Below are 26,877 nucleotides of genomic sequence, written 5' to 3' on the forward strand. Positions count from 1 at the left end.
TTCATCTTGTATGAACTAGTGTCAAGTTCCATAAGCTACTAAACTAGTAGGAAACTTTCAGTAAGGATATATGATCGAAGGAGCTCTCACATTGGGAGGACCAGCGCTTGGTCAGTTGGAACCAAAGAATAAGGAGTTTTACACTTTTGCGAGGGCTACCTTACCAACAACGACGTGGGTTTAGTATTCATATTTAATAAATTAACAATAACTATTTAGTACTACTGTTTAGTGATATTTCTCTCTACTTGTGAGTTCTTAGGTTCGATTCTCGTCAAAGTTGAATTTGAACCATGTTATTATGGCTCGTCCATTGTGAGGTTAAGCCCACCGCCTTTCTTTTAGTGTAAATAATTTCGTTTATTAAAAAAATAAAAATATATAAATAAATTAACACTATTATTCAGTTGGAAAACAAATTGCATGGGCTGGCCACCATAACTGAATAACTGAATTAAGCAACGAATCTTAATTTTTTTTCTTTCTGCTTTTCTCTCACCTCCCCATGAAAGTTCCAACACTGAAATTCTAGAGAGAGAGAGAGAACGAGAAAGTGCACTTTTCACTGTATATATTCAGGAAGAAGGAACCGAAAGAATTCCCCTCTTCCTCCCTCTCTTTCTCTCTCTTTCTCTCTCTTTCCTGCATCTCCCAAATCATTGGAGCCCTCGAAATCTTTCTTGATTCTTGCTCCATTCAACAAAGATTCAGATTCTAAGACCACCCTTTTGAAGATTTTAACCAAAAGAAATCGGAAAATGTCACAAGAAAGAGTGCATCTCTTGACATTAGCACTAATCCATCTTGTTTTCGTGACGATGGTCGAGAAAGGTGCGAGCTTTGGAGTGAACTGGGGGACAATGGCGACCCACCAGCTCCCCCGGAGAAGGTAGTCCGGATTCTGGAGGACAACGGATTGGACAAGGTGAAATTGTTCGAAGCGGACGAGAGAATATTGGCCGCTCTCACTGGGACTAAAATTGAGGTGATGCTGGCCATACCCAATGTCATGTTGCAGGAGATGAGCCAGGATCCTGTGGCTGCAGCTACTTGGGTGGATGCCAATGTCACAAGTTACTGCTACTCTGGTGGAGTTGTTATCAAGTTACTATTTCCCTTCGATTGCTTTCTTCTGTTTTTTAACTGTTTAGTGTGACTGCTACTTGTTTCCTAAAATGTCTGAATGAATCAAATCCTTTTTCTGTTCGAGTCGGTTTTTAAGGGCACGTTGCCCTAGCCAACTGACCTAACTCACATGTCCGTTCTTGTAATTGTCATTGTGATTGTTACTTGTTTCTGAAAATGTCTCAGTGATTGTTGTGGCAATTGGGTTTTTTCAGGTATGTAGCCGTAGGCAATGAGCCGTTTCTCAAAACATACAATGGCACCTATCTACGAACCACGTTTCCGGCTCTCAAGAACATCCAGGAAGCCCTAAACAATGCAGGACTTGGGTCGAAAGTCAAAGCCACCGTACCCTTCAACGCCGACATCTACTTCTCCCCAGACTCAGACCCGGTTCCATCTACTGGAGACTTCCGCCCTGAAGTTCGAGACTCCATAATCGAGATCATCCAGTACTTGTACACCTATGAGGCACCATTCACAGTTAACATCTACCCTTTTCTCAGCCTCTATGGCAATTCCTATTTTCCTTTCGGGTTTGCATTTTTCGATGGAAAAAGCAAGCCGATTAAAGATGGTGATCTGCTCTACACCAATGTGTTTGATGCAAACTTTGACACCCTTGTTTGGTCTCTGACCAAAGCTGGCTTCCCTGAAATGAAGATCATAGTTGGAGAGGTGGGCTGGCCAACTGATGGTGACATAAACGCCAATATCCGCAACGCGAAGAGGTTCAATCAGGGTATGATCCAGCATGCCATGAGTGGCAATGGAACCCCAGCAAGGACAGGCAAGCTCGATGTCTACCTATTCAGCCTCATTGATGAAAACACAAAAAGCATTGCTCCCGGGAACTTTGAGAGGCACTGGGGGATATTCGAGTATGATGGGAAGCCGAAATATGATCTGGATTTGTCAGGCGCTATGCGAAACAAGGGCCTTGCAGCTGCAGAAGATGTGGAGTATATGCAGAGAAGTTGGTGTGTTTTGGACCCTGATGCTAAGTATTTGGATAATTTGGCAAAAAGCATTGACTACGCTTGCACACTCTCAGATTGCACTTCATTGGGATATGGAAGTTCTTGCAACAATCTCACTCTCCAAGGGAATGCTTCGTATGCATTCAACATGTATTACCAGGCGAACAGCCAGAAGAGTGGGACCTGCGATTTTTCGGGTTTGGCTGTGGTGACCGATGAGGATCCTTCCGTTGGGGACTGCAAGTATCCGGTGATGATTTCGTATGCTGCTCCATCACTGTTGCACAGCAGGGGACTTTTGCATTTTGTGATGAAAATTGTGGGAGGATTTCTGTTGTATTTGATGATTCTGCTATGACATAAAAGCCTTCAAGAAGTCATGCTTCCAAAAGTAGAGAGTTTTGTTTTGTGGGTCAAAAATTATAATGTCGAGTGGTCTTCAATATAAAAGTTTCATAAAAATTTAGACAAAACAACATTTCAAACTACAAAGATTAATTTTTTCTACGACGAGATTTCATAATCTGAAAACGTTTTATGACAATTTTATTATCAATAGAAGAAAAAAACACCTTTTTTTTGCATATAAAATGGTAGTGTTATCCACATATCAATTTTTATTGTTCACACACCCATCTCAATTTTCGGTTTTTGGGCCTGGAGAAGGAGGAAAGAGAGCTTCTTTTTTTTATTTTCAAAATAACCTGGCTAGAAATGACGTCATATAGCCAAATCTTTTAAGAAAATAAAGCCTTCTTTGTTTTCTCATCTGCTGCAGGAAGCCGCTGCACCTGCACATCCGAGTCTCCTCTCTTCCGTCACCTTTGCAGCCGTTAAATGGTCCTCGGAGGTCCTCACAAATGCTTCTCCGGGCATCTGATGACTGGCCGAATCCATGAATAGATCCGCCACACTATCTTGTGTGCAGTTTTGTTGCAGAATGATAGGACACTGCACTACTTGCTTTTCGGCTTTTGAAATAGAGAGAACCAGCTATCTGTTGTGCATAACTGCATATGGTATTCTTAACCTACATTAACAACTCTATGTGCTTATGAAACATTTGGAGTTCAAGTTTTTGAACTGCTCATGCACAAGTCTTTTCTTCAATACCACTATCCGAACCATGTTAACATGACATACAAAAGTAGTCATCCCGTTTATTGTTGGGTTGCATTGTTGACTTGAAACGTCACGATTACTCTTCTTTTAACACCTACGTGACATTATGTTACTTGAAGTTAACCTTTTTTTTCCTGTTCTTTGGGGTGAAAACAATTACCCTTCTTTTAAACGGCCATGGTCTCAGTTCTCAAGGGCTCTCAACCTCTTCCCCATTTGGGATAGATAGGGATACGTAACGGTAACGTCGCACAACCCCCTGAATTCAAACAGTCAGCGGGAATTTGAATTTGAAATTTAATAACGGCCAAATAATCTCCGGGCCCACCTTTTACTTTGCAAATACCTAGTAGAGAGTACTCCTCCACAGATTCAATCCAAGCCTCCACCCTCTCTCCCTCTCTCTCTCTCTCTCTCTCTCTCTCTCTCTCTCTCTCTCTCTCTCACAACAATGGCGTCGCTCACTCCAGGAATCCTCCTGAAGCTTCTCCAGTCAATGAACTCCGCTACCAAAGTCACCGGCGACCACCGCTCCGCCCTCCTCCAAGTCATCGGCATTGTCCCTGCTCTCGCCGGCTCCGACCTCTGGCCCAACCAGGGCTTCTATGTCCAGCTATCCGACTCCCTCAACTCCACTTACGTCTCCCTTTCCGATCGTGACACCGACCTCATTCTCACCAACCGCCTCCAGCTGGGCCAGTTCGCCTACGTCGACCGCTTCGATTTCGACTCCCCAGTTCCCCGCGTCGTCGGAATCCGTCCCATCGCCGGTCGACATCCCTTCCTCGGCACCCCGGAGCCCCTCGTCGCCCGTATCTCCGCCTCGAAACGCGAGTTTGTGATCCAGCCTGTGTCGGATTCCGACCAGTCCGCCGACTTCATGGCGATTTACCTGTCCAATAAGAAGCAGGAGCAGGTTGTGAGAAATGACAACAAAGAAGGCAAGTTTGATAAGGCACGACCATCAAGGCAGCCTCTTGCTCCTCGAGACAATGTCAATTCGGGTGGGAATGTGAATTCGAATTCAAGTACAGATGAGGCTAAGAAGATCTCCGATCGGCCGGCTTCCAGGTTTTCATCTCCGGCCGGAGCAAAGAGGTCCGTGTCAGTCGGAAAGAAGAACCCGGTGTCGGCTGAGAGAGATCCATCCCCCGCAGGAAAGGGAAAGAGATCGGGATCTCCAGCCCCCTCGAAATGCGTGGTTCCGAGCTTAGTTGTGGCGAAGGAAGAGAACCGGAAGGTGTCGAAAGAGGCGGCGATTATAGTGCCGTCGAGGTACCGACAGCCATCCCCAATTGGGCAGCGGAGGCAGCCTTCGCCAAATTCCCGGAGGGCTTCGCTTTCTCCCGGGAGGCGGTTGTCTGCAGGAGTGAAGGACTCTGCCGCCAAGAAGAAGACGGTAACTATCGTTGCAGGGATTTCGAAGGTTTCAGAAGCCCTCATTGGGTCTGGAAAAAGTAATCGGAAGGGCTGGGATGAGTCACCGGCGGTGGAGGAGAAAGAGAAGCCTTCGGCCAAGATCAAACCAGATTTGCAAGCATTTATAAGGACTCAGGTAGTTTTCCCCTCCGTGTGTGTATCTCTGGAAGCAAAATTTTGAATTACTTACTACTCTGCATATTCTGAATTCTGTGTCTTTCCAGGCTGCTCTTGCGCGACGATTAAGCGATGCGAAAGGTGGAAGTCCGAATGGCGGTGATGATTCTTCCGGCAATGATAAAACAAAATCTGGGTCACCGGAAGATTTTGTGGTCCAAGAGAAACCCAGCTGCGCAGCAGCTCCGAGCATCACCGTCCATGAAAAAAAATGGACTGATGGAAGTGTCTCACTTGATGCAGTCTCTTCAGACCTCGCAAGGCTTGGAAAGGTATAATCTTTGGCATTAGATGCAACTTGGGCGAGCTTTATTTTCGATGCAAATTGTGTTGACGAAATAGAGTTTGATCAATATGGACTAAGTTCTAAACCGTATCGAATTGCAGGAAGCTTTGCAGAGGAAAGTTCTTGCTTCTGCAGCTGCAGCGGAAGCACTTGAGGAGGCCATTGCTACTGAGTCTCTTGTGAGGAAATTAAGGTAATTTGATCATTCTGCTCTTGTGGCCTTAAATTTGTTTGAGGAATTGTTCTGCCACTTTTGTCAAATTCAATTATCCTTTTTTCTGTCTCAGCATGTTTGCGGAACTCTCTTCCACATCCAAGATCGGGAACCCTCTACCCGCCATTGACCGCTTCTTTTCGATCTATGATGAAGTTGTTAAATCAAACACACTTGTTGAATCAATTGCTGGTAACCGCAATTCGGATACATCTAACAATGCTCAAATTCCCACTGAGCAATCGAAACCCGTTTCACTTTGGGTTGAAGCCGCTTTAGCCACTGATCTTGGCATTGTCTCTCTCCTTACCACCCAAGACAATGAAACCCCATCAGCTCTGCAGAAAAGTCTGTCAAAACGACAATCTCTCAACACACCGGCCAAATCCCATCTCAAGATTTCCCCTTCCTCTTCACCGCAGTCCAATGCTCGCGTTGGGACGTGGACGAAGGGTCACGGAATGAAAGACACAGTCAAGCTTGCCACTCATCTGCAATCCGAGATGCAAATGTGGTTTCTGCAGTTTGTTGAGAAGGCGCTGGATGCCGGTTTTCGTGTGTTCGGAGAGTGCACTGCTGATGGCGGTAAACTGCCAATCGACTGTGGCTCCATTGCAGCTGTTCTTTCGCAGTTGAAGCGAGTGAACGAGTGGCTGGATCGAGCCGTCTCGAAAAGGAATGAACTGAACGCGAAGGTTGATCGGCTGAAGAGGAAGATCTACGGCTTTGTTATTCAACATGTTGGGACGACGTTCGACAGCTCCACTCCTCTTGCTTCCTCTTGATTCCATTTCAATTCAACTTATTTTGGTCAATATGTTATTAGTTTATATGAACTGTGATGCCTTCATATCTTATTTGTACTCCCAATTTGTCACAAATGCTTGATGTGGTAATCATATTTCTATCTTTTAATCGAACAAGAACGTGATGTGAGTGTCTCACACACCACAAATTAAGCTTGTAAGATGAACGGGTGAGCTTTATCAACAAAGATATTCTACCTTCTAATTGAAATATAGTCATTTGAGACTCTCACGCACACCACATCGCGTAACCAAATTGTACATGTCATTTATCCCCTAAACCCTAGCCCCAAGTCACTGATAGAAACCTAGGATGGGACATAACGATAGTCGGAGAGGCAAAGTGGGATAACCAAGGCTGAGGAGAACACTCGGCTTGCACCATTCTAACATAACACGTCATTTCAACTGAACATATGTCACATCACCGTCGAATGTCTGGTTGATAGGTGAAAAGGTGTTAGTATGCTAGTCTATATAGATGGCGCATTAAATGCCAAGTGAGGAAGATCCATGACTGTGGGGTTCATTGAGTGCTATATAAAGGGGTGAGAACCTCGTATATTGGGATCGGACAACCAAAGAGAGCAAGAGTTCATGTATTAGCCGAGCACTATTCCACTCTTGCAATCAATAGAATCCAAACAACACTACAGATATAGTTAACCTTAAGAGGTGAACAACTTGCCTTTGTGTCCATTTTATTTTAGCCCATATCTCAAGCTCAATTCAATATTTTAATTTGTTAACTTGTGTATTTTGAGCGTTAGTCGTATAATTTTAAGTTTATTATTTTTATTTTTTTGTAAATTAAATTAATTTGGAACATCGTTCTATAAAAATAATATTAATTATTTTCGAGACAATAAATTTCCAAAATAATTTTTATTTGCGTTTGTAATTGGTTATCCACAAAATATAATTCATCAGTTACACCGAGGAAAGCGGGTCCAAATCATATATGCATGGAGGCCACATGCCTCTCTTATCCTGACCGCTTGCTCAACACACACGAAAACACCCTCCTCTTACAAAAATCCAAGCCCACTAGGCCCCACAAACAACCCATCCTGACCGCACAACAAATTATAAATCACTAACCCATCCGACGGCTAGGATCACTCACACCCAAGTATCAGATTTGTATATAAAAAGCCCATCACAGATTCGTACGCCGTCTGCCCGTTCGGGTTGAAAATCCTCAGACTCTTTCACTCATCAGCCGAGCTCACCAAAACGCGCCGTTTCAAGCTCGTCCCTCTCTCGGATCCTCACCAACCTCAAAACTCCGATCTCCGAATCGAAAATCCCTTCAAAACCCAATCCTTTTCCCTCCATCATTTCCGATTCTGCCCTTCGCACCCCGCCTGAGCTCCGTGACCAGAGCCGTAACTTCACCAAAAATTCGCCGTTTGGCGACGCGGATAACTCTGCCGTCTGGACTTTTGCGGCGGGTGGTGAGAAATGGCGGGCAGGAAGGACGAGTCGGTGGTCCTGAACAGAACCAATGTTTTTGCGGCGCTCGGGAGCTTGAAGAAGAAGAAGAAGGGCGATAAGAGCTCGTCGAAGAGCTCGAAAGGCGGCGACGCAGCTCAGAACTCCGGGGAGGCGGAGAAGGAGGTGTTTTGGGCGCCGGCGCCCCTTGTCGCGAAGTCGTGGGCCGATGTGGATGACGAGGACGATGATGACTACTATGCAACTACAGCTCCGCCGGAAATGGGTTGGGCCGGCGAGGATTCGAAGGCGGTGAAGGAGAGCCAGCTCGAAGCCGAGCATGCGGAGACCGTCGGTGAATTGGTATATTTTATGAGCTTTTTTGTTTTTTTTGTTTTTTGTTATCTTGTTTTCGGATAGTGCTAAATTGGGAAAGCATGTATTGTTTATGTGTGTGTAGAAATGTGGATTAGTTTGGATATATCTCTCTCTCTTTTCGGATATGATCGGTTTTTACTCATGATGTAGTAAACTGTAGAAGGGGGTATTTTTTTGTTTGTGTGTATTAATTGACGAGGGAATAGGTGATAGGAACGCTGTGGTTTTGCTTGTGATATCACCGATTTTCGTTGAAGCAATAGGATTTGTTAGGTTTTTTTTTTTTTTTCCTACTTTTGGAATGAATGAGGTGATGTTTAGTGAAAGGTTTTAAATGATAAGATTTGGTAGGAGTTACGGAATTTATTGAATGTTCATATCTGTGGATTTTGTGGAATCCTTGTCTAATTTGGATCATCCTGTCAATCATTTATTTTAACGGTAGTAGATGCAGATGTTTTAACGGTAGTAGTTACTGCATTCTCTGTAAAGGGCTGAAATCTACTATGTTTTTCCTACAAGTGTTAAGTCACAGCATCTTCTATAGAGAATGCAAATCTTTTAAGGTCGTGTTAAGTCACCGCACGTTAGAGAATGAGATCTTTTGAATCCCAATTGTCACTGCAATCTATGTAACGGGTAAAATTTACTCTGCTTTGCTCGCACGTGTTAAGTCACCAAATCTTTGATGCTATGAAATGGTTTATTTTGGCTTTTGCGGAGACAATTGATTGTCTTTTTGCCACCTTAACTTGTGGGGATTGAGTTTATTGTTCCATTAGTATATCTCATCTGTCGGTATCCATGGTTATCCATGATCTGTGTTCTTTCAGCATGCAGGGATTGTCGTATTATACTAGATGTGGCTGACCAACTGATAGTTTTCTTCCTGTTGTTGTCACAAGATAAAAACCACATCCACACGTGGATGTGCGTCTCATTGGAATGATTCTCCTTTAGGGGACCCTAAATTTGTTCTGTTGTTGGTTTCATTATGGTATTTTTTTGGTGCATACATTAGAGAATGAATTGATTTTCCATTATCAATACATATTTATGAGACTACATATTTATGAGACTAAGTGATTCCTCGTAAGTAGCTTAGGCAGTTTCATTGTGGAACCCCAGTGTATATCCCAGATTTCTAAAGAAAGGTTGGTCTTGATTACTGATTGATTTTGTGGTGGACGGAGCCAATCAGGTGACCATGATTCAAAAGGCCCTGATTTGTTAGTGTTTGGTGGATTTTGGGCAAGCACTCTTAGGTCTTTGAAACAATGAACTACAATGTCGTTTCATGCTTATGATGCATCCTTACTATCAAATGTAGAAACCTTAGGTGTAAAGTAGATCGGTATTTGAAAAGCATAATGCCAAAACTTTTGTTGATAATTGGAAAATATTGCTTTTATGGCTGAAAAACATCCAAATGAGTTTTGTGCGTGTGTGTTTAAGGGTACTGATGCTTCTCTATTAGCTGTAACAATTATTCTCTTCTTTGATTATCAACTTCATACAATGGAGATGTTATTTTTTTCAATCTCGAAAATCATGTGACTACTATTACTCTGGTTATATTGTGGAATTCTTATATATATATATCGATTTCCAGGAAAGTGAAAGTGAGGAGGAAGGTCTTGATGAAGTTGATGACGTTGACGAGGAACATGAGAATGAACTTGAATCCTCGGTTGAAACCGAGCCAGTTAAGAAGCTCCCCGAACCCTCTCCAGCCCCTAAGGATACAGAAAGGCAGCTTTCTAAGAAGGAACTGAAGAAGAAGGGGCTTGAAGAACTTGAAGCAGTTCTTGCTGAGCTAGGATACCCTACCAAGACTGAGACCAGTGGCCAAGATGACTCCAATGGTATGTAGCTTTATATGGATAAGTTTCTGCGTGCCATTTATTTGTAGTATTAATGCTTTTACCTATCGCATGAATTTTTACATTAGTACTGATGCAAACTGAGTTTCTGTTTCCAGAACCTTAAATACTATGCTATACATTCTCAAGTTTTCATGGAGTGAAAAAAAACCCTTCATTCCTCTTTAGGGACGCAATGAGAATATTCAGCTGATTGTATCTCACCGTGTTTGACATCTTCCAAATCAATTAGTTTTTTGTATTTCTTACACAAGCTGAATTTTGACCATACCTTTGCATGCAGGTGTTGCCCAAGAGAAGAACGCAGAGAATCTAAATGGCGATGTGGACAAGAAGGAGAATGTCACTGGGGAGAGCAAAAGTGCAAAAAAGAAGAAAAAGAAGGACAAGTCAGCGAAGGAGCCAAAAGAATCCCAGGACCAGCCTGATGGCACAAATGTTGGAAGTGCAGCAACAGATGAAAATGCTGGGACAGAGAAGGGAGAAGATGCATCTACTGGTGATGTTAAAGAGCGGCTGAAGAAAGTGGCGTCCATGAAGAAGAAGAAATCAAGCAAAGAGATGGATGCGGCCGCCCGAGCTGCTGCGAGTGAAGCTGCTGCCAGGAATGCTAGGCTAGCTGCAGCAAAGAAGAAAGAGAAGAATCACTACAACCAGCAGCCGGTGCGGTAAGCCGGCTATAGATATTTAGTTTTGTTCCATTGTTTTGTTTCTCCCATATGAACCTGTACTTTTGTTTATTTGTTGAAGGGAACAATAAACCTTTGGGGAAAACAGTTTTGCGAACTTTACTGTCGAGAAGATAGTTCTTTTACTTAAAGGAAGAAAGGAAAAGTATGATTATATTTTCTTACCGTTTTCCCCGTTCATGCTGAATCGAAGAAACTTCGTATCGTCCGACTTTTGTTTTCGATTAGACACTGTCTTCCGTTTCCAGTGCAACTTCTGTGGGCATGTCCTAGTTCTTAAGAACATTGGCACGTTTACTTGGAATGGGGAAAGTCATAAATCGAGGAACAGAACAAGGGAGTAAAATAAAGGGGAAGTCGGGAATCGAAATGATTTCAACCTGTAAATGCTTGGGAATGAAGAATCAGAATGATTTCAATTTCTATTCTCGCCAAGTAAACGTGCTATATGTGGGTTATGCCAGGGCAGACCGGGTTGTGTGCGCGTCCGGCTTGTCCTCTTGAGGTTTCACCTGAAATCAATTGGCGACGGAGGAGTGACCCAACTTCTCGATACGAAACAATTCTTCACATTCTCACAAGTCACCTTGGGGGCTAAGAGGGAGGGATTCACAGAATAAAACCTCAAACAAGTGAAAATTGAGTAAAACTGTGGATTTATTTCATAAAATCTGAGCCTTCGGTTTATATACAACGGCCAGAAACAATAATCCACAACAAATCCCTGGTTCCTTTTACAACTACACTCCACAAGGCTGAAATCGGTAGAATAGATTACCTTAAAAATGTGTTCCTCAAAAGCTTTACGCAATAAATAACGTAGCAATCGATAGCATCACAATCCCTTGAACTCAAAAAGACTGAATGTGAGAACCTATTGAGGTCGTATTTACAGGGCGAAAGTCGTCAAAATCAGAGTCGGAACCCATATCTTCGTAATCGGGCCAGTCACCAGGAGAGGCGGAACCCATATCTTTGGTCTCAGGGACGTGCAGCTCGGATAGAGGAACCGGAAGAGGCTCTTCACTGAAATACTTGTCCTGCAGGAGCTCCATAGCTGTAGCTCTCTTAGCTGGGTCGTAACAAATAAGTTTCTTCACCAGAGAGACTTCAGCAGGGGAACAGTTGGTCAGGCAGGCCCCTATGCCGACTGGATTTTCTACTTTATTGAACGATATTATCCTGTAATCAGGAAGTTTAAGACACCCCAGCCACGCCTCCTCAGTTAAGTTGCCCAGAACACTAATGATTCTGCTGAGCTGATCGATATCAGCAGTTCCAGGAAAAAGTGGCTCAAGTGTCAAAAGCTCGGCAAAAATGCAGCCCAACGACCATAAATCTATCTCTAAACCATAGTCTATGGATCCGTAGAGTAGTTCCGGAGCTCTGAACCATCGAGTCCCAACACAGGATGTCAGAGCTCCATTTCTATCATTTCCGCCCTCCGCCTCATAAGAATACGAACCCCTGAAAAGATCATCGTCTATGTCGCTCGCTGTACATGTTGCTAGACAAGATGCATCTCCATCAGGAACGTTTGTATCTTTATCCAAACCTTTTGCCTTGACCTCATCTAACACTCGAAAATATTCCTCTTTGCTCATAGTTCCCTGTTCTTGAGCTCTGTACCCTTCTTCACATGACTCATCTTTTTCGGGAATCACTTCAGGTGGCTGAAAGGCACTCTGACTAGGAGCGCTTCGTTCATACGGGTGTGGGTTTTCATCAGGAACATATCCCGGCTCCAAGAGTATCCTAGCCTAAACATCAAAACACGATACATAACACAAACAATTCAAAGTCATTGATATGTAAAATCAAACAAGGTACGAATCAAAACCAAATACGAAGTAAGTACTGGCATAAAGCCGGAAATATGAATCTTCACTACAGATAAAAGATGCTAATCTTCTGCAGCCACTGGCATGTTGAACAAATTATTCCAAACCTTTCTAAACTACAAAGAACAATGTGATAAGCTTCCTTAAACTTCAACAAATGCCGGAACACGAAAATTTCGATCCAATGATATATCAAAACGAATAATCTGTGTTTTCATTTCATCCAATCAAATAATCTCATAATTCAAAGTCAGCCAAAATCTATGAAATTTTGATTGAAATCCCTCCGCCGCTGTAAAAATTCATGTAAAAGTTCCAATCTTTCAACCAAAATCGATAAATTTAATAAATATACATTATAAACTGATAATCCAAAGCAGCTCCCACAAAATCTAATCCGCTACATGTATAAATTTATAATTTTTAAACCAAAATTTCCCAATTTTCTGCTGAAATAAACAAAATTCAACAAAAAAACCCACAAAAATTCGAATTTACCTGACCAAAATCCGCCAGCTTGAGAACTCCATCATCCCCAATCAACAAATTACAGGGCTTCAAATCGCGGTGGACCACCATATTCCCATGACACGAGTCAACCCCCGATAGCATTTGCAGCATCCACCGCTTGACCTCGCCGCTCCCAATCCCACCCTCCCGTTTCTTGGCGCTTTTGATCACAGTGGCGAGGTCAGTGGTCAGGAATTCGAGGACGAGCACGGCGTCCTCGTCCTCGCGCCAAAAGTACTCGTACAAAACTATGACATTGGGGCAGCTGTGGAGGGCCTGGAGGGCCTCGATTTCTCGGAACGCCGACTGGTAGTCGTGGACCTCCTTGAGCGCGACGGTGAGGTTGTCGGAGAGGCGGATGGCTCTGTAGACATCTGAGTAGGCTCCGGATCCGACCCGCTCCAGGATCTTGTACTTTGCGATGATTTCGGGTCGGCTGTGGATGCTCCAGCTCTTCGCTGGTGGAGAGTCCATATTAATCGCGCGAGAGAGACGCAGAGAGAGAGAGAGAGAGAGAGAGAGAGAGGGACGGCGAAGGAGAAGAAGATGAAGAGATGCGCGAGCAAACACGTGCGAAGTTTTTTCCTTCGTTTCCTGAAACCTGACGTCCGTACGTGACAAAGAAGATTATTTTTTTTTAAATTATTACAACCTATATTATTATGGAAGTCTTAACAGACATATTATTCATTTTTAACGTTAAGTATATTTTTGCTTTAAAAAATCATTTCTTATACTATTCATTTATAACATATTTTTATCATTTTGATTAAAATTTAAAGTTTTCAAGTCATTTTCTTTAGTTTTTCTTATTATTATATTAAGAGAGGTGAGTTTAAATCCGGAACACAATGAGCTAAAAATGAAGAGGTATTGGCTGATTTTCTCCCATAACTTGTAGGAGCGGCCGATTTCTCCATAAACTTTAATTATAGCCGGTTACTTTTCTGAACTTTTACAATTGACCAATAATTTTACCTTTAGCCAATTATTGCTGAACTTTTATAATTGGTGAATTTTTTAGCCAATTACAGCAGCCAATTTCCTAATATGAACAAAAGGTTGTCCATATTAGGGATAAAATTACCTTTTTACAATTATAAAATTAAAGTTCAAGAAAAAATTGACGAATTATAAAAGTTCAATGGTAATAGACTAGAAATTAAAATCTAGAGAGAAAATTGGTTAATTATATAAATTCATGAGGGTAATTGGCTAAAATTAAAGTTTATGGGAGAAGTTGGTAGTTCCTTACAAGTTCAATGAAAAAATTAAATCAATTGTCAACAACCATATCATATAGTTTACAATATATAATTCAAAATGACGGTCTCTGTAGCATAATTTTTTTGTAAAACTTGGCAAAACCAAAAAGGCCAGCCTTGGTCCTAGTGTCTCTCTCTGCGGGTGAACCCATGAATGCAATGCTAAAATCATAAAGGTGGATGGTGGAGAGCAGATTGATACAGGGGTGACCTGCAGTGTTTCTAGTAGGACCACTGCATTCATAATTTCTCTACCAGACACCCATTACTCATCCATCTAATTCCTTCTGCTCTCATTAATTAGGGTCATTCAGGACGAAAATTTTAGAGTGCGTCCATCAAATAGCATACGTTGCTGAATTAAACGGCTAGATGTGTGCTAATCGGTGAAATTTAGCGGGTAAATCGGAGCCACTTAAACCGAAGAACAAAATATTTTCTTGGTAGCAATGCAGGAGAGAATGAACAATTCCCTCCGTTTCCCACTCCTTTCAGTTGGCAAAATAAAAGCGAACATGTTTCGGATTAAGTTAATATACTTGAAAACACAATACACACATAAGTATATATGGCCTGTCAGGATTAAGCCAGTAAACCCCCAAAAGCAACTGCATAAAACAACGTTATGTTCCAGACCGCAGGCGGTTGGCATTCTTTGGCTTCGTCCTAAGCATCACAGCCTCCACACACAATGCTCCTGCAATCAGTAAGAGCAATGTGTTCTGTTCAGTAAACGAAATGTCAGTAAATTGCGTTTAAAGTTCAAGAAAACGATTACCATAAGAACGATCATAAACTCTTCACTCGGGTGATGCCATCAATGGAGAGGACAACGATTAAGCAGTCATTCTCAAGTCTCGACACCATCCCACATCTTATATGCCTAGTCACTTTCGATGTTTTTGCTTTTCGTTTCAAAATTTTAATTGAGGAATTATTTGGCTATGTCTGGATATGACAGCATAGTTATGTTCATCCCTAATTAGTTCGCCATATGACCTCCTTGGACCACAGGTAGCGAACATTTAATGAATCGAAGGACACATATTCTAAGTTTCTAACCATTTTTGTCCTGTTGGTGTTTGGTTTCTTTTCTCGCTTTCACTTCGCTGATGACATGTTTATCTAGTGATACACATGGATCTGTAAGCTGAGGGCGGAGTTCAAGATCCTCGACTCAAGTAAGATTTTGTGATTCGCAAAAACGAATAAGATTTTGTGATTTGGTGTATGAAACTATTGTCATTGAGTGAACGGCTAAAACTCATCGTGTTATTATTCCTTGAGTTGAACAGAAACTATTGGGGTAACATAAAACACCACAGTATGAAAGCAGTACTTACGCAATTGAGCAAGCAGATCTCCGGCGCCTTTTCTTCTGAGCCATATCCTTCCTCCTCGGAGGTTGAAGAACAACCTTAATCGCAGTATCGAAAACAGCTTTGACATTCTAATCAAAATCAAGCAGAGTTTGTCAATAAGCATTCTTTTTCAAGCAAGAACATATACTAATTTATCACGCTCGGTAAAATAATTGTGTCATTGACAACATTAGGCATGAAATATCCCGGGAATTTTAATTATATTCTTCTAAGTTGTCTACCTGCTGAGTTTTCGAGCTGCACTCGATATAAGCTGCAGCACCTACTTGCTTTCGCAGCTCCTCACCCTGCATACTAAGCATAATTAGACACCTACACATGAACACAAATGCCTTATCGAAACAACAATCTTGAAGAACCGAAACAAACGGAAACAATTACCTGAGCAGAAGTTATGATGTTGGATGATCCCATATGATCAGCTAGGTACCCCATGTCCTCACGAATATCTTAAACACAGAGAAATATATAAGCAAAAATGCTGATAAATTATACTCCTAAAAGACACCCTAACAAACCATCGGAGAAACAAAATCGCCAAGTCGTTGCCTTACCTAGCTTTGTCCCAACAAGAACAATCGGAACATTGGGAGCAAACCTACGAAGTTCCGGCATCCACTGCGAAAATATACCAGAATGTATGTATCTTAGTCAGTAAAACATCAAATCCAAGCATCTATGTCAGCACAAATGAATAATCAGCCATGGAATTAGTACCTTCTTAAAACGTTCTCATAGCTTGCCCTACTAATTAAGGAGAAAGCTAACACAAATATGTCTGCACCTCTATAACTCAGTGGCCTCAACCTGCTGTAATCCTCCTGACCTTTAAAAATCAAAATACAATAAAGGGTAATCTGTAAAAACTCAAAAAAATTAACCAAAAATTCAATCTCCAAACTTTAAATCCCAGAAATCAGCAACACTTAAAGTGTAAAAGGAGGCAAGCCCAAGCCAACAAGGCTCCCCGCTTTGTGAAGGTGAGGGAACCCGCTTTGTGAGGGTGGAGAAACGTCTATCGTACGCAAAATTTAGTGCAAGGAAAACACAAAATTTACCTGCAGTGTCCCATAGCCCCAGGTTCACTATGTTCCCATCAACAGCAACATTTGCACTAAAATTGTCAAAAACTGTTGGTACATAATCCTGCCACAAAAACATAAAGGATGTAATTTTTATTTTCTTTTAGTTTTTAGCTTGATCTATGACAGAAATCCCATGAAATATTCAAAAAATTAAAAAAACAAAGGAAACAAAGAGCATTTTTTAGGTGGATATTTAAAGTTACGGGACTCACAGTAGGAAACTTGTTGCTGGTGTAACAAATGAGCATACAGGTCTTCCCAACAGCTCCATCACCAACAGTGACACATTTAATGAACTTAGAAACACTCATTCTCTCAACCCCACAACTTGAAATTAACACCAGCTAGCTAGTAGGTAATTAAGCACTTGAGCCAAAAGCACTTCTAGTTCTAGGACATACACATGTAAATGTGAAATGAGCTTTAAAAAGTTGAGCTTAAACAAAAAGCTGAACAGAAGAAGCGGTGGAAGAACAAGAAGCAGAAGTAGTAGAACGAGAGCTCAGAACATTGTCTGGCCTTTTGTTGAGGTGTGAGATGATATAGAAGCCAAGTCCTTCTTCTAATTTCAAGAAGAAAGATTTAAAATTTAAGAGAGAGAAAGTTAGGGGGAGAGAGAGAGAGAGAGAGATATACGTTGCTTGTGGTCAAACGGTCTACAGCTCCACTACTTTTTGAGTCCCTATAAGTAAATTTTCAAATCCAACAGAAATATTTTTTGAATTTACAGAAGAAAGGGCCCCTCCTCCTTCATTTTTCTTTGCTGGTTTCCAACTTGCAGTCACATTCATGGCAAGAAATGAACTTGCAACAGTAAAACTGTAAAAATGCAAATTTTGTTACAATTTCACCATCTGCATTTCAGTGCTTTTAGATACTGGAAAGTAATTTGTATTTTCAAAAGATTGAAAAAAGGCATAATTTTGTTTTAACATTGTTTTCTGTTGTCTTTTAATACAACTTTAGTGGTTAAAGTATTTTATTCATCAAATTGCCCAAAGTTCAAGTTTTATTGATGTCTCAAAAAGAACAACAATAAAACGGCTATATCGTGTTTAAACTTATTTCGAGTGTTAATAACAATTTTCGAACAAAACTATATTTCAGATTACAACAAACAATAAAATGGCTTGCATTACTATATCTAAACTTTTTTTGGGTTTAATTTTTCTGGGTGTTTCCCAAAATTTTCCCTCGTTTCTTGACATTTTTTAGTAAGTGTATAAAAAACCAAAGTATTTCTTGAAATTATGATGTGAGAGAATACTTGACGCAAAATCAAAGATAGACGCTTTATAATTTATATTAGCCAACTTCATTTAATAAATCGAAAACAACAAGATTTTTTCAATGTTTTGTCATGTTTGCCACGTAGAAATACAACAACAGTTGAAGGGAGTTTTATATATTTTAATTTTCTGTCTTTTCCTGTTATGTTAAAATACTTGGTTAATTTATAATTATTCAGATAATTTAAACTGTCGTAGAATCTATAACATTTTGTTTATCTTTGCTAATTGCCATTATCTCTGAGACAGACGTGCAACGCCTGGAACGATTATTATAAATATAAATCCACATGCTATATGCCGACCGTTGTTTTCGATTTGTCACGCATCTCAAATTTATTTTTTTATTTATTTTCTTATGAAACTCAAATATTTAATTAATTAATCACCTCTTCAACTCAAATATAAATATTCGCAATCAAGTCAACACTAATTTTTTTTAACTAAAACTGTTTTATAAAATAAAGTATATTTTTGTTAGGTTATTTATTGGTAACCAAAATCTAAGCATTTTTTGAATGATGATTATTTGACAAATTGCCAAGTGTTTGGGGTTTCTCATGTGATCCTGCATGGTTTGTGCAAATGCATGTATGCTGCAATTTTTGGAAGGATTAAAATGTAGACTTTATTTTGCCAGATTCATAGCACTTTAAAAAGTGGATGTAGCTGGAAAAAGGACGAGCGAGGATCTTGCTGGATCCTTTTTGCGAAGATCTCGAAGATCTTCCAATCACATATGTTTCTTATATATTGTGCAGTTAGTTTTCGTTAGGTATTGTTTATATTCAATTTTAAATAATAAAAATTACAATGATTTATGCCCATACGATGTACGATGTACGATAAACGAATGTGATTTGAGTATCCGGCTATGTTTCTCACTTAAAAAAGACCCGAAATTGGATATGGCGTAGGGGTCTAGATTCACCTATCACAGTTCGGATGGAGCTGTAGGCACAAGAAGGCAGATTGTCTACCCTCTTGTTTCATTCCCTCCTATTTGTACGGTCACGATTAAGTTACGTCAACATTTTATATTCCTGTTGCTTTTTGTCTTATTATCTCTATAAAAAATCAATATAAAATGTTGACGTGGTTTAACCGTGACCGCACAAAAGAGGAAGGGATGAGAATGACACCCAAACAGGATGACAGACAATCTGCCTCTGTAGGCACAATCACCCAAACTCCAAAAATCACTATTTTCTTAATGTTCATTTGACTCATTTGTTAATATAAAAATTCTACGATGAACAGGTTTATGACAATGTATCGAAGCAATGGAGCAAAGAAATTTCAATTTTTTTCATGGTATTTGAGCAAGTTGTCTCATCTCATGCGTGAAACTCAACCGTCATACGTAATTTGCATCATCCAATTTGTATTATCCACATGTTAGGCTCGAAAATTTGTCACATATGAGGAGGCGTGTTGAGAATAAATTCCACATTGATAGGAAGAAGGAATTTGCATGTGCTTAAAAGTAAGTTGAGTTATTCTTCATATTGTCAATTAGTTTTATGACGGATTCTCAATTTCTCCAGGAATCAATAATCTAATTAGGTGTAATTTATGCTTTGATGGATACAAGAAAAATCTTTGTTAATATTATCGAATATATGTTTCCTTCCTTTCAACCTCAATACTTAAACATGTTTATTTACTTAAAACGAGTCATGTATAGTGGGGAGAAAGAATGCTACTGAGAATCTGAGATCAAGTACTCTTATAATCAATCTAATTATTTATTTTTCGAGTATTTAATATTATTTAATTTCATAGTGTGCTGTAAGCCCATATGAACTAGTAACTAGAGTAGTTTAAACACCGATGCGTTCATAAACACACAAAAAATTCAAAAATTAGAATAACTCCAATATCATTTCAACTCATTCTAATATATAATATAAACATGCATAATCATGTGATTACGGGTTGGAATCTCATTCCTTGATTTGGGCTAATCTATGCTTGAAAAGTTTAAGACACCATCATATAAATCCTCCTCAAAAACAGGGTGAAAACAATGTTCAACCCTCCATTCACGCTTGAGACAGTCATCTTGACGTCTCCATGTCATATAAATCCTTCTTAAAAACGAGATGAAAACAATGTTCAACCCTCAATTCACGCTTGAGACATAATCACCTCAACGCCTCCATGTCAAATAAATCCTCCTTAAAAACGAGATGAAAACAATGTTCAACCCTCAATTCACGCTTGCGACATAATCAGCTCGACGCCTCCATGTCATATAAATCCTCCTCAAAGACGGGCGGAAAACAATGTTCAACCCTCCACTATGGATTCTGGAAGAATCTATTTTTTCACAAAAAGCTGTAAAATCCTTATCATCATTTAAATATCCTTCCTCATATATCACAAAATAGCTCCTTTATTTTCATTACACAAACTACTAAACAGAAGTTTGAAGATCCACATAGATATAAAATGTCACCCGACTAAAATGGCCGGAGACGTTACAGATAGGAAGGCTCGAGTCTCAGATACAGAAGGGAGCAAGCTGGGGGTGAGGGAATGTAAATATTCAGAGAGCCTTGAGGATGTCTTCGGCGCTGGAGATGGTAAATTCTCCCCCACTCTCGATATTTGCGGCCTTCACCTTGAGGTCTTCGATCAAGAGAGCAAACCTCTTAGAACGAATTCCAAGCCCTTTCTCTGAAAGGTCTAGCTCCAGGCCAAGATCACGGGTGTATTTCGCTGAGCCATCAGCAAGAAAAAGAACGTCTTTGTTCTCGGGGTATGTTTTTGACCAAGCCTTCATCACAAAGGGATCATTCACTGCAAACACGAATCAAAGCCTTAAATCCGATATCTGATTCAGCAACATTTGCAATGGATCAATCAAAGGGTACACCACAAGCATGCATAAAAACAAATATGTTCGGTGGACAAATTCACATGGTATTCTCATGAGCAATTGATAGACCATATACAAGCTATCATTCGCGAGCTGATATAGTAGCCTCTGTTACAATACCACATCAAGTAACTACAATATACCAGCAATGCATACAGCGACAAGGGGAGGGTAATAGCAAGAAGACCAACTAATCGAATCTTATGTTATGAAGGTGTGTTTGTGTCCAATGCGGAACAACTAAGAACAAGCAAACTGCAAGTCTGCTGTAGATTTACTAGCACTGACTACGAAATGCAATTGACATTCCACCCCATCAGACGATGATTGATCAAATATTTAGGAACACTTAAGTAATCACTCTCAGTATACACAGGAAGCATTTTCCTAACTCTACAAGATATGGGGAGGGGGGAATCGAACTAATCGAGCTACAAGCCCCTTGCAAGCAAGTTCTCTGATCACTAAAGTTAGCATTAACCTTAATCTCTTGTATCCCACATACAACTCTCAAAAAAGTTAATGGCATTTATCATATGATCTAGCAAGCCAAATCACAATCACACGTACAATCCATGATCAACAGATCGAAAGGGCAAAAGGGATTTTCTGTTTTCGGGTTAGTCCATGAATTCACACCTCAAATTCAAAGAATAAACCTTGAAAAGTTCAAGTAAATTGAAATTAACAGAAAATACAATTAAGTGAGAAGTAATACCGCTAAGACACAGAATTTTCTCAACACCCTTCGATTTAAGCTCGTCTGCTTTCTCAATGAATCCAGGCACATGCTTCAAACTGTACAACCACAGCATAAAACCAACCTCAAATTCTCAGCAAAATAATTAACAATCATTCAAAAAATCTACAACCGTCCGATTCAAACCAGTCACCAATCTAAACCGTCCACTTAACAAGTAACAAATTCACACCAAAGCAAGCAACTTTACCAACGTGGGGCTCATTTTACATAACATTTTCCTACCATTTTCCCGGGAACCAAAAAGTGGCTAGGGTTTGGCAGAAAATTCTATATCCGGAAAATTCGGAGATCGAAAGATTCGAGCTTTACCTGCAAGTGGGGGTGAAGGCACCGGGGACGCCGAAGAGGATGACTTTTTTGCCGGCGGCGAGGGAGTGGACGCTGACGGATTGAACCTTGTCCTCCTCGTCGAAGTAGGCGAGAGTGCCGTCCGGAATAACATCGCCGACTGCAATCGGAGCCATAGCTTTGATCTGCGGTTATGGTGATTGAATTCGTTGATCGTACGGTGAATGATGAGTGATAAGGGTGCGCAGTTGTTGTACAGGATTAATAGAGCCTTTTATATAGGGACTACTAGGGAGTAGAGTGTGGTGGAGTTCAGTGATTTTATCAAATTGGATTTGATAAATATTTTGGGGTCCGGTTTTTATTTTTATTTTTATTTTCTTTATTGTGGGTAGAGAAAGTTTTACATACAACGTATTTATCGTACGGTAATGTATTGGTCTGTAGACTAACAGGAAAATATTTTTTAGACAAAAGGGGTCCTCCCGCCAAAAAAAAAAATGGTTTTGAATAGAGAAATTACCATTTCTCGTGGATACAAAGAATTCTAGCCACATAAACAACTGGAAAGCGGAATTCTGATACTGGTAATTAATGATAGCAACTTCTTTCTCTTCTTAAATTTAGGAGCCGGATAATCTTTATCTTAAGGATAAATTTTTTAGAATGTTTGAAATACAGTACGATGCATTACAATTGATTTATGGAGATGTGTTCTCGCACAGGAAAATATCTCTCTATCTCAAGAGGTGGATAAAAAGTGTGATTTGAGAATAATTTTTTCAAGTCCTCTGTAAAATGGGAGCTCGAGTCCATTAAAGATAATCTAATGTAATATTACATGTAGGTTTGGGGAGTCCCTATTTTTTTTTCACACGACGTATATGTAATAGGCTCAGTTATATAAATCCAGTAATAAATATATGATGATTTATACGAAGATACGATGTTTTGTTTGGATTTTATTTTTTATTTTTTATTTTTATGCATAGCTTAAGGAATAAAATACGATAGCTTAGTGACACAATTAAGTACAGTACATATACTATGGTATTTCAAGAAGATAATGTAATTTATATTCCTATGCCTCAATTTATCCGTCGGGGCAACAAACTTTGAGCCTTTGGAACTTTACCGTGCATCAAAGTTCTTTGGTGGCAACGCCAAGTGTTTCTTTTTTTTCCCCAAAGCAGCAGCTGTCACTTGAAGAAATCCAGTAGAGAAACTGTTTGGAGGAACTTAAACAAATGGAAGATCCCAAGAAGAAGAGAACAGTGGACAAGAACATGTGCCCTACAGGGACTCAAAACCCTACAACCCAACCAAGTTTAACCCTTCGTTCTTCGGGTTGTCTGGATTGTCCCGTTGATTGGCACCAGAGGCCAAGGAGCACGGTTGGACGCCACCGGATCCTGACTGACATGATACCGAGTGAGGCGAAGATAGGCATGACTTGAGCTGTGCTTGCTGGAACGCATTTGTATTTGTACGGGTTGCAATGATGTGGCCGTGCTTGTGGAAATATTTCTGTTAGCCATAGCACAACCTTTCCGTTCATGAAAACATATGGAAACTACTATTGGACATACAATGTAGTACAAACGTGTAATCATTTCACTTCAATTGGGCTCTTCCATTATACGGGCACCCTTTCCTCCCTATGCGGCATAACCAGGTCCAGGAGCATGTTGAGGTTCATCGATTACAAGCGGATTCGTGAACTTCAGATGATTAATTTTTGTGTGCATGTAACATATGTGACAACATAACGTAATTCCATGGAGAATTAGGGCAAATTTTGCTTACAAATAGGCTAACGATTGTTCCCAAAGAAATCACTTGAAACCGACCCAGAGAGAATCGGAGAGAAAAGCTCTGATATAGGCGTAAAATTCAACGTGGCTGACCACAAGAACAAGATACTAGCTCCGATAGCGGCGTCCAAGTGATATCCAAATACCAAGTACATGATCATATGAGCATGAAGACCATAGCTTGCAACCTTTTCGAATGCCTCTTTTGCTGCACACAAAAAGTAAAGTTATAATCAAAAAGTAGAGTTATGCTCAAAACTTGGGATACCGCAGGTAGTCCGGCTATGAATCATATATCCGTTCCTTACGAACATCCTGCACAGAGAATGATCTGGCCATATAAGAGAGCTTACAAAATGATAAAAGGCATGGTTCTAAGGCCACCCTTCATGCTTGTTTGGTGGTGGTTTTGGTTTGGTCTGAAGAGGCCAGCTTCATCGCTGCACCCATTATTTTGGTCTCAGAAGAATGCGATCTTTGATATATATATATATATATGTGTGTGTGTGTGTGTGTGTGTGTGTGTGTTGTGTGTGTGATGTCAAAGAACGTAGTTAAAAGAGATGGACATAGATAGAGATTTAAAAGCTTAAATTGGGTAGGCAGAGATGCCCAAAACTGTTTGACAACAGGTAGAGATGCCCACAAATCTTTTAACTTACTGGTGTGAGATCGAATGATCTATGAGAGCATATGTGGCTATTTGGTATTCACGTACAATAGATAAGGATGATTCTAGAGAGACTACATTTTGTAGATCGCATTTAAACTCTCTCCCCATTAGAGATAGGGTCCACAATACAAGTAGGTTCCACTATTAAATGTGGTCTCCCTACCATTTTTTTCAATAAGTAATGCTAGATAAACTATATTTTGTAAACTATTTGACGTTGTTGTTAATAATTGAATTATTACTTAACTATTTATTAGCATGCTTATTTCCTATTAGTGTCACATCAATCATTTGCAAAGTTTCAATGAATGATTCCTTTACTAACACAATGCAGCCAACTCTATTTGTTAGAACAGCTTTCATTGAGTCTCTGCACTATTCTTTTTTATTCTCGGTTTATGAAACCCTTGTTTATTTTCAGTAAAACAGGATTTCGCTTAGGATTTGCTCATTTAAAAAGTTGGTCTACTTAGTATCACTCTTTTTCAACAAATAAAGAGAACATTGTCTTCTAAATGACGGAAAATGTTAGGGAAATCATTTTTTTAGCCCATATTTTATATATCATATGATGTGGTGGTTGATGACTAGATTCTTTGTTACATCATATGATTCACAAAATATAATTTAAATATATGGTCTCAAACATTACTCTCTAAATAACTATTACAAGACACTCATTTCCGACGTCAGATAGCACTCTCAAACCCAAGTTAATCTGGCAATGATAATATATACAACGCCATCTTACAATTAAGATGCCTAGCGATCGATATCATTCGACAAGAGATTGCAATTGCATATATAGGGTACATAGACCGAACTTAAAAGTGTATATCATAGTGCCTATATTTTGTTCCTCATTTCATCATGAGGAGTTCCAAATCTCAGCACTTTTAACCTTGGAGATGCTCTCTAGCACTTCGAGAGGAAGAACGTCTCCAATCACAACCACCATCTTGCTCTCCAAGTCTACTTTGTAAGAAGTTACGCCTGTAAATATATCAGCAGCATTGGGTTACAAGATAGTACGTACGTACGTACGTATTACGTACGTATGCATGTATCAAACAAGATAATTTATACCTTCTATCTTTGAGATATGCTTCTCAACTTTTTTGGCACATCCATGACAGTGCATGGAAACCCTTAGCATAACCATCTGCATAATTTTTTTTCGCCAACAGAAAATCAATCAATCTTCTTCGAACAAACATTGAATCTACTGAGTTATCCAAATCATTCTAATCTTAGCCACCAAACGAGGCCAACAGAAAGAGAGATGAAACAAGAGAATAATACCTTGGGCTTCAACTGAAAGGCCAACGTCTGTTTTCCGGCAACGACATCCTTCAGTTTTAGAAACTGATCCTTTTCGCCGGTTACCAACGGACTTCTTTCGAACTCGTCTTGGTGTTTCGACCAGTTCAAGCAGAAACAAGAACCTGAGCCAGCAGAAGAAAGACAAAACCTGTCCAGCACTCCGCCCAAACTTAGCTTCCCCATTGCAACAACCAGCACAAACTTCTTAGCCAAACAAACAGAGACACAAATCTAAAGCCAAACAGAATTTCCCAACACAAGTAATCTCTACACCCGATCTGCCCTTCCCAGTTAACCAACCAACTCCCTCAGTGTTGTAATCCAACGCAGACCAGTGTGAACATTATAATAGTGTGGGGGATAGACACAGAGAGAGAGAGAGAGAGAGAGAGACAGACAGACAGACAGACAGACAGACAGGCTAAGGTTCAAATATTCATTGGGGAGGCCAAATTAAAGCTGTGCAGAACCCAATGAAGCCTATGAAGGAGGAAAGGGAACAAGACCCAATAATTTATAAATTGTATAACTCAGCTGGTCAAAAAAATTAAGTAGGGGATCCAAAAACCCAGAAAAAAGCAGTGCTTTATAAACTGTAAACCAATTCTTATACCAGAAAAAACAAAACCCCAACTAGATTTTGCCATGTGATCAGACTCCTAAATTCTCCAAGGTATTGAGTGAGAAAGTTTATTTGAGATGAAGCTGCAAGTGAGCTCTCTCTCTCTCTCTCTCTCTCTCTCTCTCTCTCTCTCTCTCTTTCTCTCTCTCTCTCTCTCGTGACAATTCTGCTAAAGAAAGAAACCTAATATGCAATAAAAGCTGTTGAGGATGTGCCTGATATGTCATATGACTGAGAGGTGGATGGAGGGAAGAAAAGGAAAAGCTTACAGTGACCAATGGAGGAAGTATAGCAACATACCACACTTTATGACATGTGATGACGACTAGGAACACATCCAAGTTAGAGGCAAAGAATATGTTTATATATATATATATAATACGTAGTTCAAATAATTTGGATAAGCATCATGAAAAGTGACTTCTACACATTATTTTTCTCTAGCTTTGCCACTCACAAATACAAGAAATGTTTAAAAAACAGTAATGTTTGGTGAGCGCCCAAACTAATTGCATCAAGATAAGTGCATGTTGGTCGTTTAACATAATATTAAGAGTAAAGTAGAGTGATTAACCACCTAATCTGCTTGGGTTGATGAACCCCTCAGCTAACCCGAAAGTGTCTT

At 40.1% G+C, this 26,877-nt stretch overlaps 6 protein-coding genes and 1 pseudogene across 6 annotated transcripts; 3 read left to right on the forward strand and 4 right to left on the reverse strand.

Moving 5' to 3' along the window:
- Positions 1-470: 470 nt before the first annotated feature.
- Positions 471-2,481, forward strand: LOC103929414 (annotated as a pseudogene).
- A 1,132-nt stretch (positions 2,482-3,613) lies between these two features.
- LOC103929413 lies at positions 3,614-6,340 on the forward strand. Its single transcript, XM_009338603.3, has 4 exons — positions 3,614-4,782; positions 4,871-5,095; positions 5,211-5,302; positions 5,397-6,340. Exons 1-4 carry the CDS (start codon positions 3,679-3,681, stop codon positions 6,106-6,108), a joined length of 2,133 nt encoding a protein of 710 aa, XP_009336878.2. The 5' UTR covers positions 3,614-3,678; the 3' UTR covers positions 6,109-6,340.
- Positions 6,341-7,339: 999 nt separating this feature from the next.
- Positions 7,340-10,677, forward strand: LOC103929412. Its single transcript, XM_009338602.3, has 3 exons — positions 7,340-7,926; positions 9,554-9,806; positions 10,108-10,677. Exons 1-3 carry the CDS (start codon positions 7,594-7,596, stop codon positions 10,494-10,496), a joined length of 975 nt encoding a protein of 324 aa, XP_009336877.2. The 5' UTR covers positions 7,340-7,593; the 3' UTR covers positions 10,497-10,677.
- A 475-nt stretch (positions 10,678-11,152) lies between these two features.
- LOC103929411 (cyclin-dependent kinase F-1-like) lies at positions 11,153-13,353 on the reverse strand. Its single transcript, XM_009338601.3, has 2 exons — positions 12,853-13,353; positions 11,153-12,273 (listed from the first exon to the last, which is right to left on the reverse strand). The coding sequence occupies exons 1-2, from the start codon at positions 13,336-13,338 to the stop codon at positions 11,365-11,367; spliced, it is 1,395 nt and encodes a 464-aa protein (XP_009336876.2). The 5' UTR covers positions 13,339-13,353; the 3' UTR covers positions 11,153-11,364.
- A 1,191-nt stretch (positions 13,354-14,544) lies between these two features.
- On the reverse strand, positions 14,545-17,236 carry LOC103929410 (rac-like GTP-binding protein ARAC7). Its single transcript, XM_048567146.1, has 8 exons — positions 16,809-17,236; positions 16,570-16,657; positions 16,230-16,337; positions 16,066-16,131; positions 15,893-15,960; positions 15,733-15,798; positions 15,473-15,579; positions 14,545-14,826 (listed from the first exon to the last, which is right to left on the reverse strand). The coding sequence occupies exons 1-8, from the start codon at positions 16,905-16,907 to the stop codon at positions 14,796-14,798; spliced, it is 633 nt and encodes a 210-aa protein (XP_048423103.1). The 5' UTR covers positions 16,908-17,236; the 3' UTR covers positions 14,545-14,795.
- Positions 17,237-20,265: 3,029 nt separating this feature from the next.
- LOC103929408 (peroxiredoxin-2) lies at positions 20,266-22,036 on the reverse strand. Its single transcript, XM_009338599.3, has 3 exons — positions 21,842-22,036; positions 21,488-21,567; positions 20,266-20,690 (listed from the first exon to the last, which is right to left on the reverse strand). The coding sequence occupies exons 1-3, from the start codon at positions 21,994-21,996 to the stop codon at positions 20,437-20,439; spliced, it is 489 nt and encodes a 162-aa protein (XP_009336874.1). The 5' UTR covers positions 21,997-22,036; the 3' UTR covers positions 20,266-20,436.
- Positions 22,037-24,919: 2,883 nt separating this feature from the next.
- On the reverse strand, positions 24,920-26,592 carry LOC103929407 (protein SODIUM POTASSIUM ROOT DEFECTIVE 2-like). The gene is made up of 3 exons (XM_009338598.3): positions 25,610-26,592; positions 25,394-25,469; positions 24,920-25,300 (listed from the first exon to the last, which is right to left on the reverse strand). The coding sequence occupies exons 1-3, from the start codon at positions 25,811-25,813 to the stop codon at positions 25,176-25,178; spliced, it is 405 nt and encodes a 134-aa protein (XP_009336873.2). The 5' UTR covers positions 25,814-26,592; the 3' UTR covers positions 24,920-25,175.
- Between the last annotated feature and the right edge of the window lie 285 nt (positions 26,593-26,877).

The sequence above is a fragment of a genome, unplaced genomic scaffold, assembly GCF_019419815.1.
Source record: "Pyrus x bretschneideri cultivar Hongxiangsu unplaced genomic scaffold, Pyrus_bretschneideri_v1 Contig44, whole genome shotgun sequence".
NCBI lineage: Eukaryota > Viridiplantae > Streptophyta > Magnoliopsida > Rosales > Rosaceae > Pyrus > Pyrus x bretschneideri.

Excerpts from the sequence above, each read along its gene's own strand:
- LOC103929413 (XM_009338603.3), top strand. The coding sequence starts at position 3,679 with ATGGCGTCGCTCACTCCAGGAATCCTCCTGAAGCTTCTCCAGTCAATG. Across the intron at positions 4,783-4,870 it reads AAGCATTTATAAGGACTCAG|GCTGCTCTTGCGCGACGATT; the intron begins GTAGTTTTCCCC and ends GTGTCTTTCCAG. Across the intron at positions 5,096-5,210 it reads ACCTCGCAAGGCTTGGAAAG|GAAGCTTTGCAGAGGAAAGT; the intron begins GTATAATCTTTG and ends ATCGAATTGCAG.
- LOC103929412 (XM_009338602.3), top strand. The coding sequence starts at position 7,594 with ATGGCGGGCAGGAAGGACGAGTCGGTGGTCCTGAACAGAACCAATGTT. Across the intron at positions 7,927-9,553 it reads CGGAGACCGTCGGTGAATTG|GAAAGTGAAAGTGAGGAGGA; the intron begins GTATATTTTATG and ends ATCGATTTCCAG. Across the intron at positions 9,807-10,107 it reads TGGCCAAGATGACTCCAATG|GTGTTGCCCAAGAGAAGAAC; the intron begins GTATGTAGCTTT and ends CTTTGCATGCAG.
- LOC103929411 (XM_009338601.3), bottom strand. The coding sequence starts at position 13,338 with ATGGACTCTCCACCAGCGAAGAGCTGGAGCATCCACAGCCGACCCGAA. Across the intron at positions 12,274-12,852 it reads AGCTGGCGGATTTTGGTCAG|GCTAGGATACTCTTGGAGCC; the intron begins GTAAATTCGAAT and ends TTTGATGTTTAG.
- LOC103929410 (XM_048567146.1), bottom strand. The coding sequence starts at position 16,907 with ATGAGTGTTTCTAAGTTCATTAAATGTGTCACTGTTGGTGATGGAGCT. Across the intron at positions 16,658-16,808 it reads CCAGCAACAAGTTTCCTACT|GATTATGTACCAACAGTTTT; the intron begins GTGAGTCCCGTA and ends TTTTTGTGGCAG. Across the intron at positions 14,827-15,472 it reads AGATCTGCTTGCTCAATTGC|GAGCATTGTGTGTGGAGGCT; the intron begins GTAAGTACTGCT and ends TACTGATTGCAG.
- LOC103929408 (XM_009338599.3), bottom strand. The coding sequence starts at position 21,996 with ATGGCTCCGATTGCAGTCGGCGATGTTATTCCGGACGGCACTCTCGCC. Across the intron at positions 21,568-21,841 it reads GCCTTCACCCCCACTTGCAG|TTTGAAGCATGTGCCTGGAT; the intron begins GTAAAGCTCGAA and ends GTGGTTGTACAG. Across the intron at positions 20,691-21,487 it reads GAAAATTCTGTGTCTTAGCG|TGAATGATCCCTTTGTGATG; the intron begins GTATTACTTCTC and ends TCGTGTTTGCAG.
- LOC103929407 (XM_009338598.3), bottom strand. The coding sequence starts at position 25,813 with ATGGGGAAGCTAAGTTTGGGCGGAGTGCTGGACAGGTTTTGTCTTTCT. Across the intron at positions 25,470-25,609 it reads CCTTTCAGTTGAAGCCCAAG|ATGGTTATGCTAAGGGTTTC; the intron begins GTATTATTCTCT and ends AAAATTATGCAG. Across the intron at positions 25,301-25,393 it reads GCATATCTCAAAGATAGAAG|GCGTAACTTCTTACAAAGTA; the intron begins GTATAAATTATC and ends ATATATTTACAG.